This window comes from Gouania willdenowi, chromosome 14 (genome assembly GCF_900634775.1).
Source record: "Gouania willdenowi chromosome 14, fGouWil2.1, whole genome shotgun sequence".
In the NCBI taxonomy this organism is placed as follows: domain Eukaryota; kingdom Metazoa; phylum Chordata; class Actinopteri; order Blenniiformes; family Gobiesocidae; genus Gouania; species Gouania willdenowi.
In genome coordinates, this window is record NC_041057.1 from 11616770 (window position 1) to 11632289 (window position 15520).

At 36.7% G+C, this 15520-nt stretch overlaps 1 protein-coding gene across 2 annotated transcripts in view; it reads left to right on the forward strand.

Annotated features, from left to right (window-relative positions):
• Positions 1–15520, forward strand: part of pdlim4 (PDZ and LIM domain 4) — a 70202-nt gene that overhangs the window by 6945 nt on the left and 47737 nt on the right. Inside the window, exon 2 of one of the 2 annotated variants that reach the window (XM_028466066.1) lies at positions 4589–4646. Coding sequence is in view for 1 of the 2 variants with exons in the window: in XM_028466065.1 (XP_028321866.1) it covers positions 15072–15164 (93 nt within the window). In the remaining variant the exon portion in view is untranslated. Of the gene's footprint in view, positions 1–4588; positions 4647–14893; positions 15165–15520 lie in introns of those variants that run through there. The other variant, XM_028466065.1, reaches the window with a different exon arrangement.

Here is a 15520-nt window from a genome sequence, read left to right on the forward strand (position 1 = left end):
ATTTTTTTTTCTGCTGCAAACAAATTTACTTGGATAAAGTAGTGTTCATGGTTGATTCTTTTCCAAGTATTTAAATTTCACTCTGTAATTTCTACTCTTTAAAAAACAAAACTTGATCTTTGTGCCAGATTGGATGTTTCAGGTTTGGAATTTGATTCCTGGGTCTTGAGTTTGACACCTGCTTAAATGGTATTAGGCTTCTAGGCAAAACACACATTCCTCTATCTTAACCCCTGATTCCACCTCAGAACCTTATGATTATGGTCATATGATTCTTTTTAAGACAGTTTGGCTCAGAAAGTGTTGCATGCCAGCACAGGACTGAGCTTGGAATCATTTGGCCAGGACAGCATGTTAGTTTTAGTGCAGCAGATTAGTAAAAAAAAATAAAATAATAATTCACGTTGATATAAAAGCATGAAATTTGGCACAGTTACTCTCGAAGGGCCACTATTTTGGAAAAAGATGTTGGCCTCTCAAAAATTCAATACGGGGGCCATTTTTCAAGATGACCGCCAATGCTATTCATTGGTTATTATACAACCAAAAAAAGCTTGGATTGGCCCAAACAAAGTGTGACGCTGGATTTCCACTGGATGCGTATCTGCACTGAAACTACTGCACGGCGTAACTACAGCGCAATCTGCAGTCCAGCAATCCCCACCACCTCTGGTTTTGCTGCGCACCTGTTGCAACAAGAACTTGCTAATTCACGTGTAATCGTGCAATACATATCTGTAATTCAACCATGGATAAATGCAATATTTACATGTGAAATACGATTTTAAAAGTGCTCAGATCGGGCCAACCATGGAATCAACAGAAAGGTCTGTTCCCCCCCCCAAGTCCGAACATGTGCTCAGTTTTTGGATGGAGTCCGAAATGGGCCTGTTGGAGGTCCCGAAACGTTGATGTTTATGCCCTTGAACACGTAATATTTTATTTTGAAAATAATCCAGATAATTTATTCTGTGTCTATGTACTACTTACAGACTTATTTTTGTTAACTTGCTGCAGCACAGCTCCAGCGTCCAGTAAAAATAGAAGTGCTGCGTATACGCTGTAGACGGCAGCAGCATGACTCAGCAGTGACGGTGCTGTTGCTGGAGCAGATTCGCACGCGGTGGAAATTAACACATTGACTTTCATAGAAACCTATCAGCTGCATTGCTGTTTTGCAGCAATTACGGCGCAGTTACGCATCCAGTGGAAATCCAGGGTCAGAGGAAAGGTCTGGTCTGCCCAGTCCGAATACGTGCATCCCCCCCCCAGGTAGAGTCAGGGCTGCGTCTGCTAGAGGCCCCATCTGAGCATTTTTTGGTTACATTATATCTAATGAATAACATGTTTGCGCTGGGGTTTGAGCTTCCCATTTATTATATCAATGAGTTACGATTTGTTAATATCGACACAGCGTGAAAGGACTGTCAGCCTGTGCAAGCAGGTCATAACCTGATACGTTTGTCAAATAAGGAAGGAATAAGGACATCGTTTTTATGTGGAGCCTCAAGAATCCTTATCTTTTGATATATTTAACCCATATAATATGTTGTTCAGTTACAATGTTCATTGAGGATGACACAAATTGGTCATATTTGAATAAACTACATTTCTGTAAAGCAGAAGAACATTAGTAGAGCAGATTTACAGTGTCGTCACACTAAGAAAGCTGCGCTCACTGCACTAATAAGCTGGTCAATACAAGGTGGGACACAGACTAACTGGCAGAACAGCATGAGAGGAACACAGCTCAAATACACCTGAGATCGATTAGTATCAGCTGGGAAACACAGGTGAGGTGAGTCTGGCTGATTAGCAGGGCGGGGCTAGGACCAGGAACTTGGACACCTTCAACCATAACACGTGTAGGATCTTTTTCAACCACACAAAAAATTAAAAATTCCAACAAAAAAAACAAGAGGTTATTTTAGGTTTGCTTAATTATACCGATGGCTTAAGTTACAGTCTCTGTGCACCATACCATATCAGTGAAAATCAGCCATGTCTTAAATGTGATGGTTTAACTCTGTATTCGACTTATTTATTTATTTATTTATTGTGTGCGCTTTTTTTAAATTTATTTATTAATTTGATTTTTCTTTCTTTCTTTTTATTTTTTGTGTTTGATTGTTCTAATGGTATTTAAATTGCTTAGTTGCTCAATTTTGAATGTCTAGTTATGTTGTTTTTTTTATGTTGGGGTTTTTGTTTGGAAAATGTACTGCAAATAAAAAAAAATGTTGTAGTTGCTATGTTATTATAAGCTGTCAAAAATCATAAATAGAAAAGCTACAATCTCTCTGTGACATGTTTGCATTGTATCTTTTTCCTCCAATATAAACATGCATTAAAGATTTGGATTTATTTAGATTTGACTATTTTTTTTTTTTTTTCTAGATTATGTACGCATCCCTGTTTTGGCTTTCCTGAACCACAAACTACTGTTATTGTAGTTTGATACTCCTTGTTATGCAAATGTATATATACCAGATTTTTAAATGCTTGTTCTGCAATGATTTTAGCAAATGAAAAATAAAAATAGCAATGTATTTATATTATTGTATTTTCCATCTGGAATTATGTATTGATTGATCTTTCGGGATCTTAATTGTAGACATAGTTATGTGATTAACATGACCAAAATTAGAATTGTATTAATTCTACTCAATATACTGTATTTACTTGATTGATATGTACAACTATTTTATTTCTATTTTTCTAAATTCTATTATTGTTTAAACCATTTTGATACCAAACATTTAATGCGTAACATTTAAAACACTTTGCTTTAGTTATTTGCAATCGCAGGCTAGTTAAGAGGAAATACTGCAGTACCTTTACTACCTTATTATTGGAGAAGTCATTGGACTTGTTTCTGACATGAAAACCAGCTTGCCCTTCTGTTCTTACTTTGTTTTACTACACAAACAGAGTGGTCTTCACTCGAGGGAATTCCCCCAGACCTTCACAAATATAACTTCTTCCATGGAGGTTGTACCTCAAGATCCTCGTCCCAGTCCACAGAGGGCCATGGTGGCTATGGCAGTTATACTGCATACCGACTGGAAACCACCCTCCGGTCTGCTTTTTGAGAATTCCTCACAGCAATAAAAAAAATTACAAATGAGAAATGCAGATCAGCAGACGCTTGCTGAATCCTTTGGGTTTTCTCCTTTCAGTCCAGAGACTGGTTTGTTGGTTGACTGGACTTCTTCCCTCACATTTTCCTGTTTCACCCATGCATTAAATCTATTTCATTCCTTTTATTTGGTTTTTTATTGTAATCCTATTTCAGACAAAAATACACTATTCATGTATTTTTATTTTTTTTATAATGTGAGAACAATAAAGTCTGGCAAGACAATCTGCAATTAACACTTTTAATCACGTGACTGGGAATTTGGTTAAACAAAACAGCTGTTCTTGCTCAGAAAACCAGTAAGGTCATGCATAATGTTTATTTTGACACATTACAATAAAAAAAAAAATCCCAACATTGTTGACCTTGGATTTGCGGTACTACTGCTGCTGGTTGTCAAATGACGCTGATATGGAAGAGGTGGTAAACTGACAACAACAAGGAGAAGCATTGAAACGAGTGCTCAAACAGCTGAAGCATTTAAAAACCAAAGGATGGCAAACTATCAAGAAGATTTGGTTAATGGTAGTCAAAACTCTAATAGTCTAAAAGCCAAGCACTGAGGCAAAGTTCTATGATCTGCTGAAAATGATTCAGCATGTTTTTTGGTTCTAACCCACAGTGTGGGCATTTTGGTTGATTCGCCTTGAAAATGCCACCAATAAAATTGTGTGAATGTTTGTTTGACATTGGTTTCCTATAAACCAAGCTGTTTAGTTCAAGATAAATCCGTTAAACCCCAAATCTGTTTCATCAAATATTTGTCTTAGTGAGGGATAATCTCAATACTGAACCCTGACATGAGTATCCAGCATAAAAAGGGAGGCAACACGCGATAGTCTGGAAGTCATTACGCAAAAAGGCGACACACTCACCCTTTTATAGTCAGTGTAGATCTACTAAAGCCATTCAAGCCTCAAATAAATCTGAAATCAGGTTCAAAGAAAGTAATTCAGGTATATCTGAGAGACGCTCAGCTTCTCACACCCAAATATAACACGCATCCAAACTCATCATTTTTTATTTTTTATTTATTCAGTTTATTTCCGACATGGTTGCATTCACAGAAGTTTTATTCCTTTTTTGTTTTTGTTTTTGTTTTTGTTTTGTCCATGCCGAAAAAGGAGACGAGAGAAGCAGTTTGCTTATCCAAGTCCCGTCCCCTGTTTTGAACACAGAAAATTAACATCAAAGCTTGTCTCTCTGGTCAAACAGTCTTAGGTCGTTCTGAACACAATTTCATTTTTTTTTTTTTTTTGTCCTTTTTTATGTAGGATTTATTCTCATCTGTAGTCAGTGTTGTCTTTTTTCATTCCTCCTCCTCTCCATCGTTGTTCGTGTCGTCCTTGTTCCCTGCAGATTTCATTCCCAGACATCTGCAAGACTTTAATATGAGTGAATCAGATACATGTAAGGTGTTCATAATATCTTTTTCATTTTTCTTCAAAGCCCCTGGAAGAGTTGAATATCTGATGCCTGGTTTGGATCAGCAGTGAGAGGAACGCAGGTAAACAAGCTCTCAAAAAACTCAAAAGAAACAAAAGCCAGACACCGGGTAGTTTCCTAAGGGGGGGGGGTGTTAGGGTGGCTGTAAATGTTTGTGTGAGTGGGCGAGGGTTCATGTGTGTGTTCTCTTTGCTACTCCCTTTCATGTTTATGTTCCTCACAACTGCTGTTTGACATTCTCGTGAAGGGCTTGAGTGCAATATTTAAAAAGATGAAGGGAGAAACGGAACGGAGACAACAGGACAGAAGGGAGATTAGGTCTATACAAACATGCTCAGAGAAAAATGTTTAGTTCTCACAAAATCTTTTGGCGAACAGGGTATGTATAAGAAGTCTTTGTTGCAGTGTCCTTATTGTGTTTATATATTTGTGGGCCTTTTTGCTATTGATTTCATATTACAACATTCTTTTGGTTCACAGGCTGCAGTACTGCAATAATTAAAGTTTCAAGGACGCGTTCCTGTGGGAAAAAGGTTTTTCAACTGTTTCTTGGTACATTTTTAGAACTTCAACTCCGCCTTTTCACTCTAAAAAATGTATTTCAAGTAACCCAAAGTTCTGAGTGAGTTTCATTCAGAAATTCAGCTTTAGTAAATGCAGTCTACAACCTGCTATTCTCATTTGAGTGAACCTGCATCAATTAGGTTTTTCGTGCTACTGTGCGTCCAACGTCCTAAATTCTCCATCAACTCTAGAATTTCTCTGGAAAAATCTATAAATAAATGTTTAGTTTCATGTTTTTTGCCAGCCTGAAATTGTATATTTAGATATTATTCAAACAAAGGGAAAGAAAAAGATAGTATCATGTGAGAAAGGAGCAGTATTCTACCGTACTTTTGGGTTATACAAATCATTGAGATGGAAAAACTGAAAACTTTAGGCGGACATCCCTTGGTTTTAAGTTGAACAGATGGAAAACATTAATTTGAGAACAATCATATTATTAAGTGCATGACAATTAAAAATTAATTCTGATAATCTAATGTATTAACTTAATTTCAAAGAATTTACAGGTAACTAATTGATCTGTTATCAAATGAAACAATTCAATGAAGTTGGTCAAGAGGTTCAAAGAGGTAAAGCAAAGGTTAGAATAAACAAATGTCCTTTTTTACCTGATAGATAGATAGATAGATAGATAGATAGATAGAGAGATAGATAGATAGATAGATAGATAGAGAGATAGATAGATAGATAGATAGATAGATAGATAGATAGATAGATAGATAGATAGATACTGAGAGGATTAGATTAAGAGTTAGATTACATTGGGTCACATCAAGAGTCATAAAAAAGAAAGAGTTAGTTGTAAATTAAGTTAATGGTTCAATGTCTTTGTAATTTTAAAACCCACAGTTGTACTGTTAGAGTTATACCATAGATAGTGTTCATCTATCAATGAAATTGTAGGAAAAATAACCTCATTGCGGCTAGCCATTGGTTATGATTCAAGTTTTGGTATTTTAACCTTCTTTTCTTATTTCCTCCCTTGGTCTTCAAAACCTGGCACAAGAAACAGGTTCAAATGTTCACTTAAGGTAGAGAGGAAGTTAATGACAGGGGTAGCTCAGGACAGTCTGCTGAACCCAGAGGGTGCAAATCATATTTGGCTGGCGTGTGTATATCAGACATGCTAATACCAAAATCAGGAGCAAGGTATTTCAGTAAAAGTCTGGTAGGATAGACAAACATGGCCTCGAACGGTTCGCTATCATTGAAGACTATAATCTGTTTAGCTAATGGTTCTGTCACTAAGGTTATTGAAAGAACAGATGTGGGCTATATCTATGAACCCTCTGTATGAATACACGGCTCAAATTCAGAGCAGACATGGCGCTCAAACTATAGCTGCCAATGCCTACATCTAAAAATCATATGTATTTGCATTCATGTGTACCCATGGGTGGTATGTTGGGATCTCATCACCTCACTGTTGAACTTGGGGAAATCTGTTTTCGGAGTTGGAAGCAAAACTATTTTGTGTAAAAATGTCACTGCTGTATGTGGTCAAAAATGGGGATTGCAGACCTTTGTTGGAATAGGTCATTCAAGGACTCAGTGGGCTAAACGTGTATATCATTGATGACTGTTATGCTCTCTAGTTAAAAGGTATAAGTCATGCTAAATGAGACCACCCGTTGACCAAAGAGCTCAACGCAAGCCTGAAAGACAGTGAAAAATATTCTTGTGGTTAAAGCCAGTGTTAATGTGGTTTAAGATTAATAGACAGAACTACTTGTTTAGAGTTTTAATAGTATCCAATCCAATTTTTCAGTAGAGTTAATGATGATGGAATTTTGTTTGTTTTTCTTCTTCTTCTTCTTCTTCTTGAGTTCTTCAATAACTTTAACTTCTTCTTCTTAGGTTCTTCAATAACTTCTTCTTCTGGAGTTCCTCAATAGCTTTAACTTCTTCTTCTTCTTGAGTTCCTCAATAACTTATTCTTCTTCTTCTTGAGTTTCTCAATAACTTTTGCTTTGCTACACCTGCTGCACTTGTAGGAAAGGCTTGAGTTGTTTTAAATAGAAAAGTCAGGAAAATCACTTTCCATGTTTTTCTTAAAGCACAAGATGGAGCTTTGTGGCATTTCCATAACCAACAAAGAAGTCTCCAATTACTTGCTCCAATTAACAAATAAGGGGATCAGACAGCTGAGAGCCTGTAAAATCTCCAACAGCTCATTTACTCTTGGCAGCTGAACACAACTACTGTTGACTAACTCAGGGAAAAAAATCAAAATAGAAGCTGAAAGTACAGTGACGAAATCCTGCCAACTGTCTTTCACACATTATCAACACTCAAGACAAAAAAGTCTTAAAAAGCAGTTATTTAAATGTGTTGCTGTTTTTTGTAACTAAATCCTCTTTTCTATGATTAATACACTTGCGCAAATTGCTTTAATATTAGCATAAGGCACAGTCAATTAGAATTTTAATGTTAAATACTTCACCAAATGAGGTAATTTAACATGTTTACAGTTTTCCTCACACGGGCAAACTGAAAGATGCTGTCAATAGTGGTGGCCCTCACCTGACTCTGCAGTAATGGACGACTGTAAACACAAACAAAGCAGTGAATGTGCTGAACTCAGTTGTCACCAGTTGGCATGTGTACACATGGGAACCATGTGTGTGTTTTTCTCAGGTCAGAAACATCCAGCGCAGCACAAAGGAGGCCTTGTTTTCATTTGAATCTGTGTAGGGGGACATTTGATGGGGACTCAGATTGATCTAAATAAGGATGTGATTATTTCAAAGGCATAATAAAGGCCTTGAGGACACTCTCCACTGATCTTGATACTTTTTACTGTCTTTGCCTGCATAGTAAATTGACTCTGAAATGTTTTAGTGCTTGAAGCAAATTCTGTTCCATCAAACATAACTGCACTAAATGACCTTTCCAGCAATAGTTGAATAATGACTAAATGAATGCAGAACAAAACAAAACATGTTTTTAATATAAAATCTGATTTTTTACTTAACATTTAAGTGACATAAGGTTACGATTTAAATACTGGCTTCCGGGATTTTGTGTTGACATTGTTTCCTTAAACAGGCTAACATTGTAGATAACTACTAGCCTAATGGAACACATGCCGGTACTTTACTTCATGCATCACAAAATGTTTTTGCTTTCTTGTTAAAATTGGTAGTAAATCTTTAAACATCTTTAAATCAGCTATTTAAAGAACAGTAGTAACTTTGTGGTAATGACCTTTACTGCAAAGATTTCTGATTTGCACATGCAAAAAAAGAGTGCCAACAGTGTCCAATAGCACATAATCAATCATTATTTTAACAAACAATGTTTCTGATCTGTATTTTAGATTTATCTGCTAAGATTGACTTAAAAAAAAGGTGACATCAAAGTATAATTTAACAAATTAATGATTTTAGTGAGCATAAATTCTCATTAGTAAGTTAATAGATCATCCTCCATGAAGATCCAGTCTCAGCTGGTTGTGATTTCACAAACGGTAAAGCTGCGGCTTCGTTGTAAATATTCACTGCCAGCATCTGGTCAGTCAGTGCGCCTGTGTGTGGCCGTAAACGGTCGCCAGAACATTGATGGATAACTGTGCAAAGTTGGTTTTAAACTATTCTCCCAACAGTTTGACAGATTAAAGCCTTAGCAGCGATGCAGCTCTTTAGTTGGGTCTGAAATTGGCGGATCAGAGCCTGGATTCAATCACGGGGCCATCAGGACTTGTATTTGGAACACAAACATTTTAACCACGGTTATTCATATTAAGAAACCATTAGTCTGTACATCACCAACATTCTTATGAGAAAGCCTCAAGGCTCGAGTTCCTCCTCATGTTTTAAAATCATCTGCTTTTCATTCCTGACTCGGCAATATTATTACCACGTAAATTAAGCTTTATAACTTTCCTTCAACTATTTTCTTCCCATGGGGTGCTCCAAGCAGCACCAATGCTAGATACCATTATGAAACAACTATTTCAATGCAAAGAACTTAAGGCTACCAACAGGAAATCGAGAAAATGTGTTATCGTTCAGCAGCAGCATTTGCTGCCAAACTTGGCTGCAAATGAATTCTAACCTTGGAGCAAAATGATGGTGGTGTTCCCAAACTCTTTCATGCTGAATAAAGATTTTGGTTTTAAAATGACAAAAGATTAAAATGTTGACATTTTTCAACCTTTGAAACAACTCAGCCACAGCATTCACACGCCATAAAAAAATTCCACCAGCATTCATTCTCCTCTGAATGATTATCATTCTCCATCCCATTAAAGTTTTAGAAAATGCTTTTTAGCTACTAAATGCGTCACATTGTGCTCTGATGTGCGCTCACTGTCAGCTCTGTGCTGTTGGGGAAACCTCTCTTATACCTGAAGACAAACATGATAAAATGAAAGACTGAATAACTTCCCCTTCACGTAAAGAGAACCATCATCTCTTCTCATTTGGCATTACCTTGAATTTGTGCTGCAGCAGTAACAAAAAGCCAAGTTCTTTCTGTAAAACTTAGATGGATAAATACTACAATGTGTAAATCACCAGTTTCTTGACGATACAATACTTCATAAATTCTTTGAACAACGGTACAATTTTTGCCGATATAACAAAGTTTGCCACAATTCCACTATGATTCGATTTTGATTCAATTCACGGGCCTTCTATAGACTTAAGATGATATATACCATTTTAACACAATCAGTTACCTAAAGCTGGACAAAAATTCCAAGCAATTTGACATTTTGGCAGTTTTATTGCTGAAATGTTTCAGATTTTTAAACGAAAATCATTTTAAACAAATAGGCGTATGAAGATATTGATTGATAGTTTGAGTTTCCATGGATTTGACTGGATCGTTGCTTAACCAATCAATGTATCGATTGATGTCGCCCAGTGTTGAGCTGGAGATAGACAATGGCAGAACCACGCAAAGCTGAAAAACAGGAACAAGCAGGTCAGAAAATGGATGGATGGATGGATGGATGGATGGATGTATCGATTGAGATGGATGTATAGTTACACCCCTAATAAATACATGTCTTTGCAAGTATGGTCTCAACTTAGTAATACAAGAAAAAAAGTGTAAGGAAAATACTTACGGTAACATAGCATAAAGGCCATGGTTCAAACTTTTCTAATAAAGCCTGTATGTCTTAGTACTTTGATATGTTGGTTGTGGAAATGAATGATTGAATTAATAAATTCATCACACGCTCACATTATCAAATAACTTTTCACTTGAATTTGACCAAAATGTCGATTTCTTCTCACTGCACTTTTAAGGCTTCATTTTTTTTTAAAATAAATGTCTAAAAATATTCTGTGCTGAAATAGTTGTTCAATTTTGTTCTAATGTTCCTGTTCCTGAAGCAGAGACGGTTAAAATTGGTAACCAGACCAGAGAAGCTAACGATTATAGCAGTGCTTGTCTTACGCCCACTTACTTCTTGGATACATAACACAAAAACAAAAAAAGTTAATATATCTGCTGTACTTTAAAAAGACTTTATTGACTTGGTTGAGGGCAAAACAAAACATGACTATCTAGGGACAGAAATCAGAGGGCTGGATGCCTTTTGTAGTTTAACTCAGATTTATTGCAAACAGGCTTTGAAGAAGATGTCACTCTGATCTGCACAATAAATCTTCAACGCAGACTACAGGCTTCTTCTTCTTCTTCTTCTTCTTCTTCTTCTTCTTCTTCTTCTTCTTCTTCTTCTTCTTCTTCTTCTTCTTCTTCTTCTTCTTCTTCTTCTTCTTCTTCTTCTTCTTCTTCTTCTTCTTCTTCTTCTTCTTCTTCTATGGTTAGTCACCCTTTGAAGTAAAGGTGCAGACTGTAAAAGCTGTGAAGTGACACCTTCAGAAACTTGATTACTGGCTTTGCTACTGTGTCTATAGCTACTAATTCAATGTGTTGTTTTGTTAACTTCGGTTTCGGAGTTTCTATAGTATGACCAAAAATACCATAAAACCTTAATGGAAAACGTAGCTATTTTTACACTATAAAGAATTGACAGTGACTGCTAACAATAAATCAACCAGACTTTATTGCAGGGACAATGTGATATATCTTAACTTTTTTCTTGTTTCTCAAATTAATACTTTTCCTGCATTTACATCATAGAATTAAATAGTTACCTATTCTCTGTAAGTTCTATGAAAGTGTCTATTTGTACGGTTGCCGTATGGACAACCCCCGGTGCTATTGGTACGGTTACTGAAGTACAATACGTAGTGTCTTAGGGTTAGGGTTAGGTTATAACCCGATATCGCAACAATGTTTAGGGTTAGTCTTAGTCACGCGACCTATAAGCAGACCAATGACTGACCTATCACGTGACCTAAACTGGCCAAATAGGGGCGCTGCGTATGGATAACATGTTGGTATATTGATACGGCAACCGTAAGGATAATTACTGTCAACTTCTATTCAGACAATACGCAGAGTTTGTGGGAGTGGGGGGGTAAAGTGAATCCCCCATATTAAAGCACATGTATCGAGTGTTGTATGATATATCATGTAGAACATAATAAATAATAACACTGCTTAATTTGAGCAACTTTACTCTCTCCTTCTTTAAGTTACAGTGGGTGCTGAACATTTCAAGCTGCATTTTTGATTTATTTTGGCAGTTAAATTGGTAAATTTGTTTTCATTCCTTATTTTTGAAGCAAAACTCGAGATGTTTTTTTTTTTTTTTTTTTTTTTTGGTGCCCCTCCTGGCGAGAATCTTAAACTCCACCTATGATTCAGACGCGTACCTGCTGTTGTCGTCTGGTTTGTCCTACATCATTGGTGCTCTTTTACTCAGCAAAGGTTTGGTTCCATTCTGATTAAGACTGACTCAGATATTCAGACTCAGCAACACGTCTGCATCTGTCTAGTTTACACGTTCCCAAAAATGTCTATGAGATCACCGGTGCAGCAGTAAGAGAAATCGTACTCCAGCTCAATGACTCACCCTGTAAATGGCTAGGGAAATGAAAGAATGGAGAAGTCGGGCAGAAAGGATATTAACAGACAAACGGGGGATGTGTTTTCTACCAGTGAAGCGTTACGTTCAAATTACACATTTTTTTATTGATACTTTTTGTGAGCATTTTATATATGCCTTGTGTTTCTACAAGGTCACACTCAAAATATTCTATTGGCACAAAGGCATGTATATAAATCTTTCTGACTTCTGTGCTTGTGGGCTAGCTTATTTTTTTTTTTTTTATTCAAGGAAACTTCTCAACTTGATAAACAGAATTAATACTTGTGTTACTTACTCACTAATTAACATTACAATAAAAGCTAAGCTGTGAATGGCATACATTACCCATAAAATATAGCGCCTGATTGTGTCAAAAAAAAAAAACATTTGACATACAAGCGTGTACAAATGTTTCCAAAAATTGTGAATATAATCAACACAACTGGATTCACAAAATGAATACATCACAGAATGTGTAATTCATTTAGGGGAAATTGGTCATTGGAAAAACTTCCATGCAACCACAAAGATGTCATAGGAACCACAGAGGAAAGTTTAGGTGGAGCTGTTCATCTCCATCTCCAATACCTGCTTAAACCTGAACATGATCTCAGCGTGCTGGAGACAATCCCAGTTTACACATAGTGCACTAATAGTATTCCCGAGGGCTGTATGATATCATCTCGGGTACACATTTACAAAACGTTAATTAAGTTTGTCAAAAATACATGTTTGTGATCTAATACTTGACTGCTGAATCTCTTTTAATGTGCATAATTCTAAATTCTTACTTTTTTATGATAGTAATGAGTTGCTCAGGAAACATTTAAAATATTGGAGTTTTCTTTGTGTAATATTTTTTTATGTAGCAACAACACTGACTGATTAATAATTGATTAAATTTCCCACAAAAAAATTGATTATATCCTATTTGTTGTTATGGTTGTTTTATATTTCTTATATTCCTATTGAGTTGAAAAAGTCATACCCAGAGTAACTAAGAATGTTAAAGTCAAATAAGAGCATTGTTGTTTTTCCAAGTGCCTTTTTTCTTTTTTCCTTTCCAAAAACATTGTATCATTATTGCATGCCCATTATAGTCTATCGCACCCTTGGTCCGACGACAACATTTTGCTCAGAATACTATAAAAAAACAACTATAGAACATAATGATGGGATGAATGAGTGATAACACACATTTTGAAGAATCTTTTTTTTGTAAATAAGTTTAACTAAACAGTATTTAGTGCCTCCTAGATTAATTTCTATAGTTTTTATCATTTTTGGCCATGCCATGTCTGGTGTGGGACCAAGACTGAGCCTTGTTCATTTTCCACTCTCTCTCTCAAGTACCCCCTGTAGTGCCATTGCATACCCCAAGCTGTACATGTACCCCCATTTGAGAAATTTAAGTCTTTGTATTTTATTGTACAGTTTTAGTTTTTTTTTTAATAAAATCTGTTGTTTTTAAATGTAATTTCTGTTGCACACAACGTCAACCTGCCAGTGACTATGAATGGAAACTAGCCTGTGGCTACAATTTGGCACATTTACATGTTCATGTCAGTGGGCGTGGACTGTAGCTGTTCGCACTCAACGTTCTTGAAGCCAAAATACGGCACTTTCATCTTGCAAATTTGACGTCATTTGGAGCCAGAGTTTGCGCAGTAGGGTCCGGTAACACGCCCCGCCCATTTAGCGTACACCCCTGATGAGTTACGTGGCCCAGCTACGTCAAGAACATAAGTATCTTTCTCGTCTGGAAATTCTCCCAACGGCTTATTCAGATCATAGAGGTTAGTACAAAACCACAATATATTTTAACTCAAATATCTAGTTAAATGGCGTCTCGGCTTTCCATCATAATCATCATCATATATGACGCAAAATCAACCTCAAATAACTTATTTAAAACGTACTTAACAGAAAAATTCACATTTGAACACAATGTAGGGTGATAATAACTAATGATCACAGCAGAGTTTAGGTTGGAAAAAAAAATATGATGTGACTAGTATTTTAACTTTACAGTTTGACCCACATCCCATCTGTTATCATTAAAGAGGCGTGGTTTATGATCTATACTGCAGCCAGTCAGCAGGGGGAGCTCTAAAAATAAAAGCTTCACTCTCCGTGGAGCTTGTCCTTTCTCTTTACAGTCTATGGTTCAGATCCTTTAATGTGCATTGCCCCTTGTCACAAATACATTAATAAATCAGTCAATATATAAACACTATCTATCGTATTCGGAACGATAGTCACTGACTGTTAGTTAGGCTGTACTCGTGCTTCATGTAGGGGGTGCTTTTGACCACCAAGAGTCTTCTTATTATTGTATGGCTAATAGCTACAAACTAATGATTCAATGAAGAGCAACCATTCATTTATTTTTCATGATGGAATTCTTTTTTTTTTCTTTTTTCTTTGCAGTAATGGACATAATTATCCAGAAATATCAGCACAGAAAATTATAACTTAACACTTTTTTTTTTTTTTTTTTTTTTTAATTCAGACAAATCAAACTGTAAATAAGCTTCTCAGTTGTGTTCATAAATTGTAAATGTGATTATGAAAAAGTTGTGCCTTTTTGTTTCATGTGCTAATTTGTGTTGATTCTGATATCTGTTGATCTTAATGGACCTTCCACTTACAGCAGCAACACTCTGCACACTTCGTGCGCACTTTGCGGGTGACCAGCGGACGTCACACCGTCCCCGCCCTCCGTGCAGCGTCGTGCGGCTTAGGGCGGGCGGTTCAGGCCGTCCTCCTACGTCACTGGCGGCTCAGTTATTTAAACGTGAATCAGAAAAGGAGGAAAGTTTTTCCCCCAGTGCCGGTACAGCCCTGCCTGCGTTGCAGCTGGACCCAAAACAATTCCTCCGTGAACAGCTCGTTTCCAGCGGACGTTTGTGCCTTTTATAGCCTGTCCGTCATCCGTCCTCTTCCTCCATCCTCCAGCAGAGCACCATGCCTCAGACCGTGACTCTAACAGGACCCTCTCCCTGGGGATTTCGCCTGGTTGGGGGACGAGACTTTAGCACTCCGTTAACCATCTCCAGGGTAGGTTTTGTGTTTCTTTCCTATGGCGTGAACCAGCTGATAGATGGACCTCAGGGATGAGGAGAGAGTGAAACTCTCTAGAATGTGTTGAATGAATTAAATAAGACAAAATAAAGTATTTTATGGTCTCTTAACTGGCTATATAAGCACCAGGATAGTTTTGTATTTAAAGTTGTCAAAGGTTACACAGATTTCTGCATCATTTAAAGCCATACAATCCACCTTATTACTGGAGGCGCTACTGTGTCCTGATTGCACGCACAACTTTCGCTTTACTGTAATTAATTAGTGACTAATGAACAACAGCTGTGGCTTCTAAAAAAAAATGTAGTTAGGCATTATGCTTGTTTTTAAAA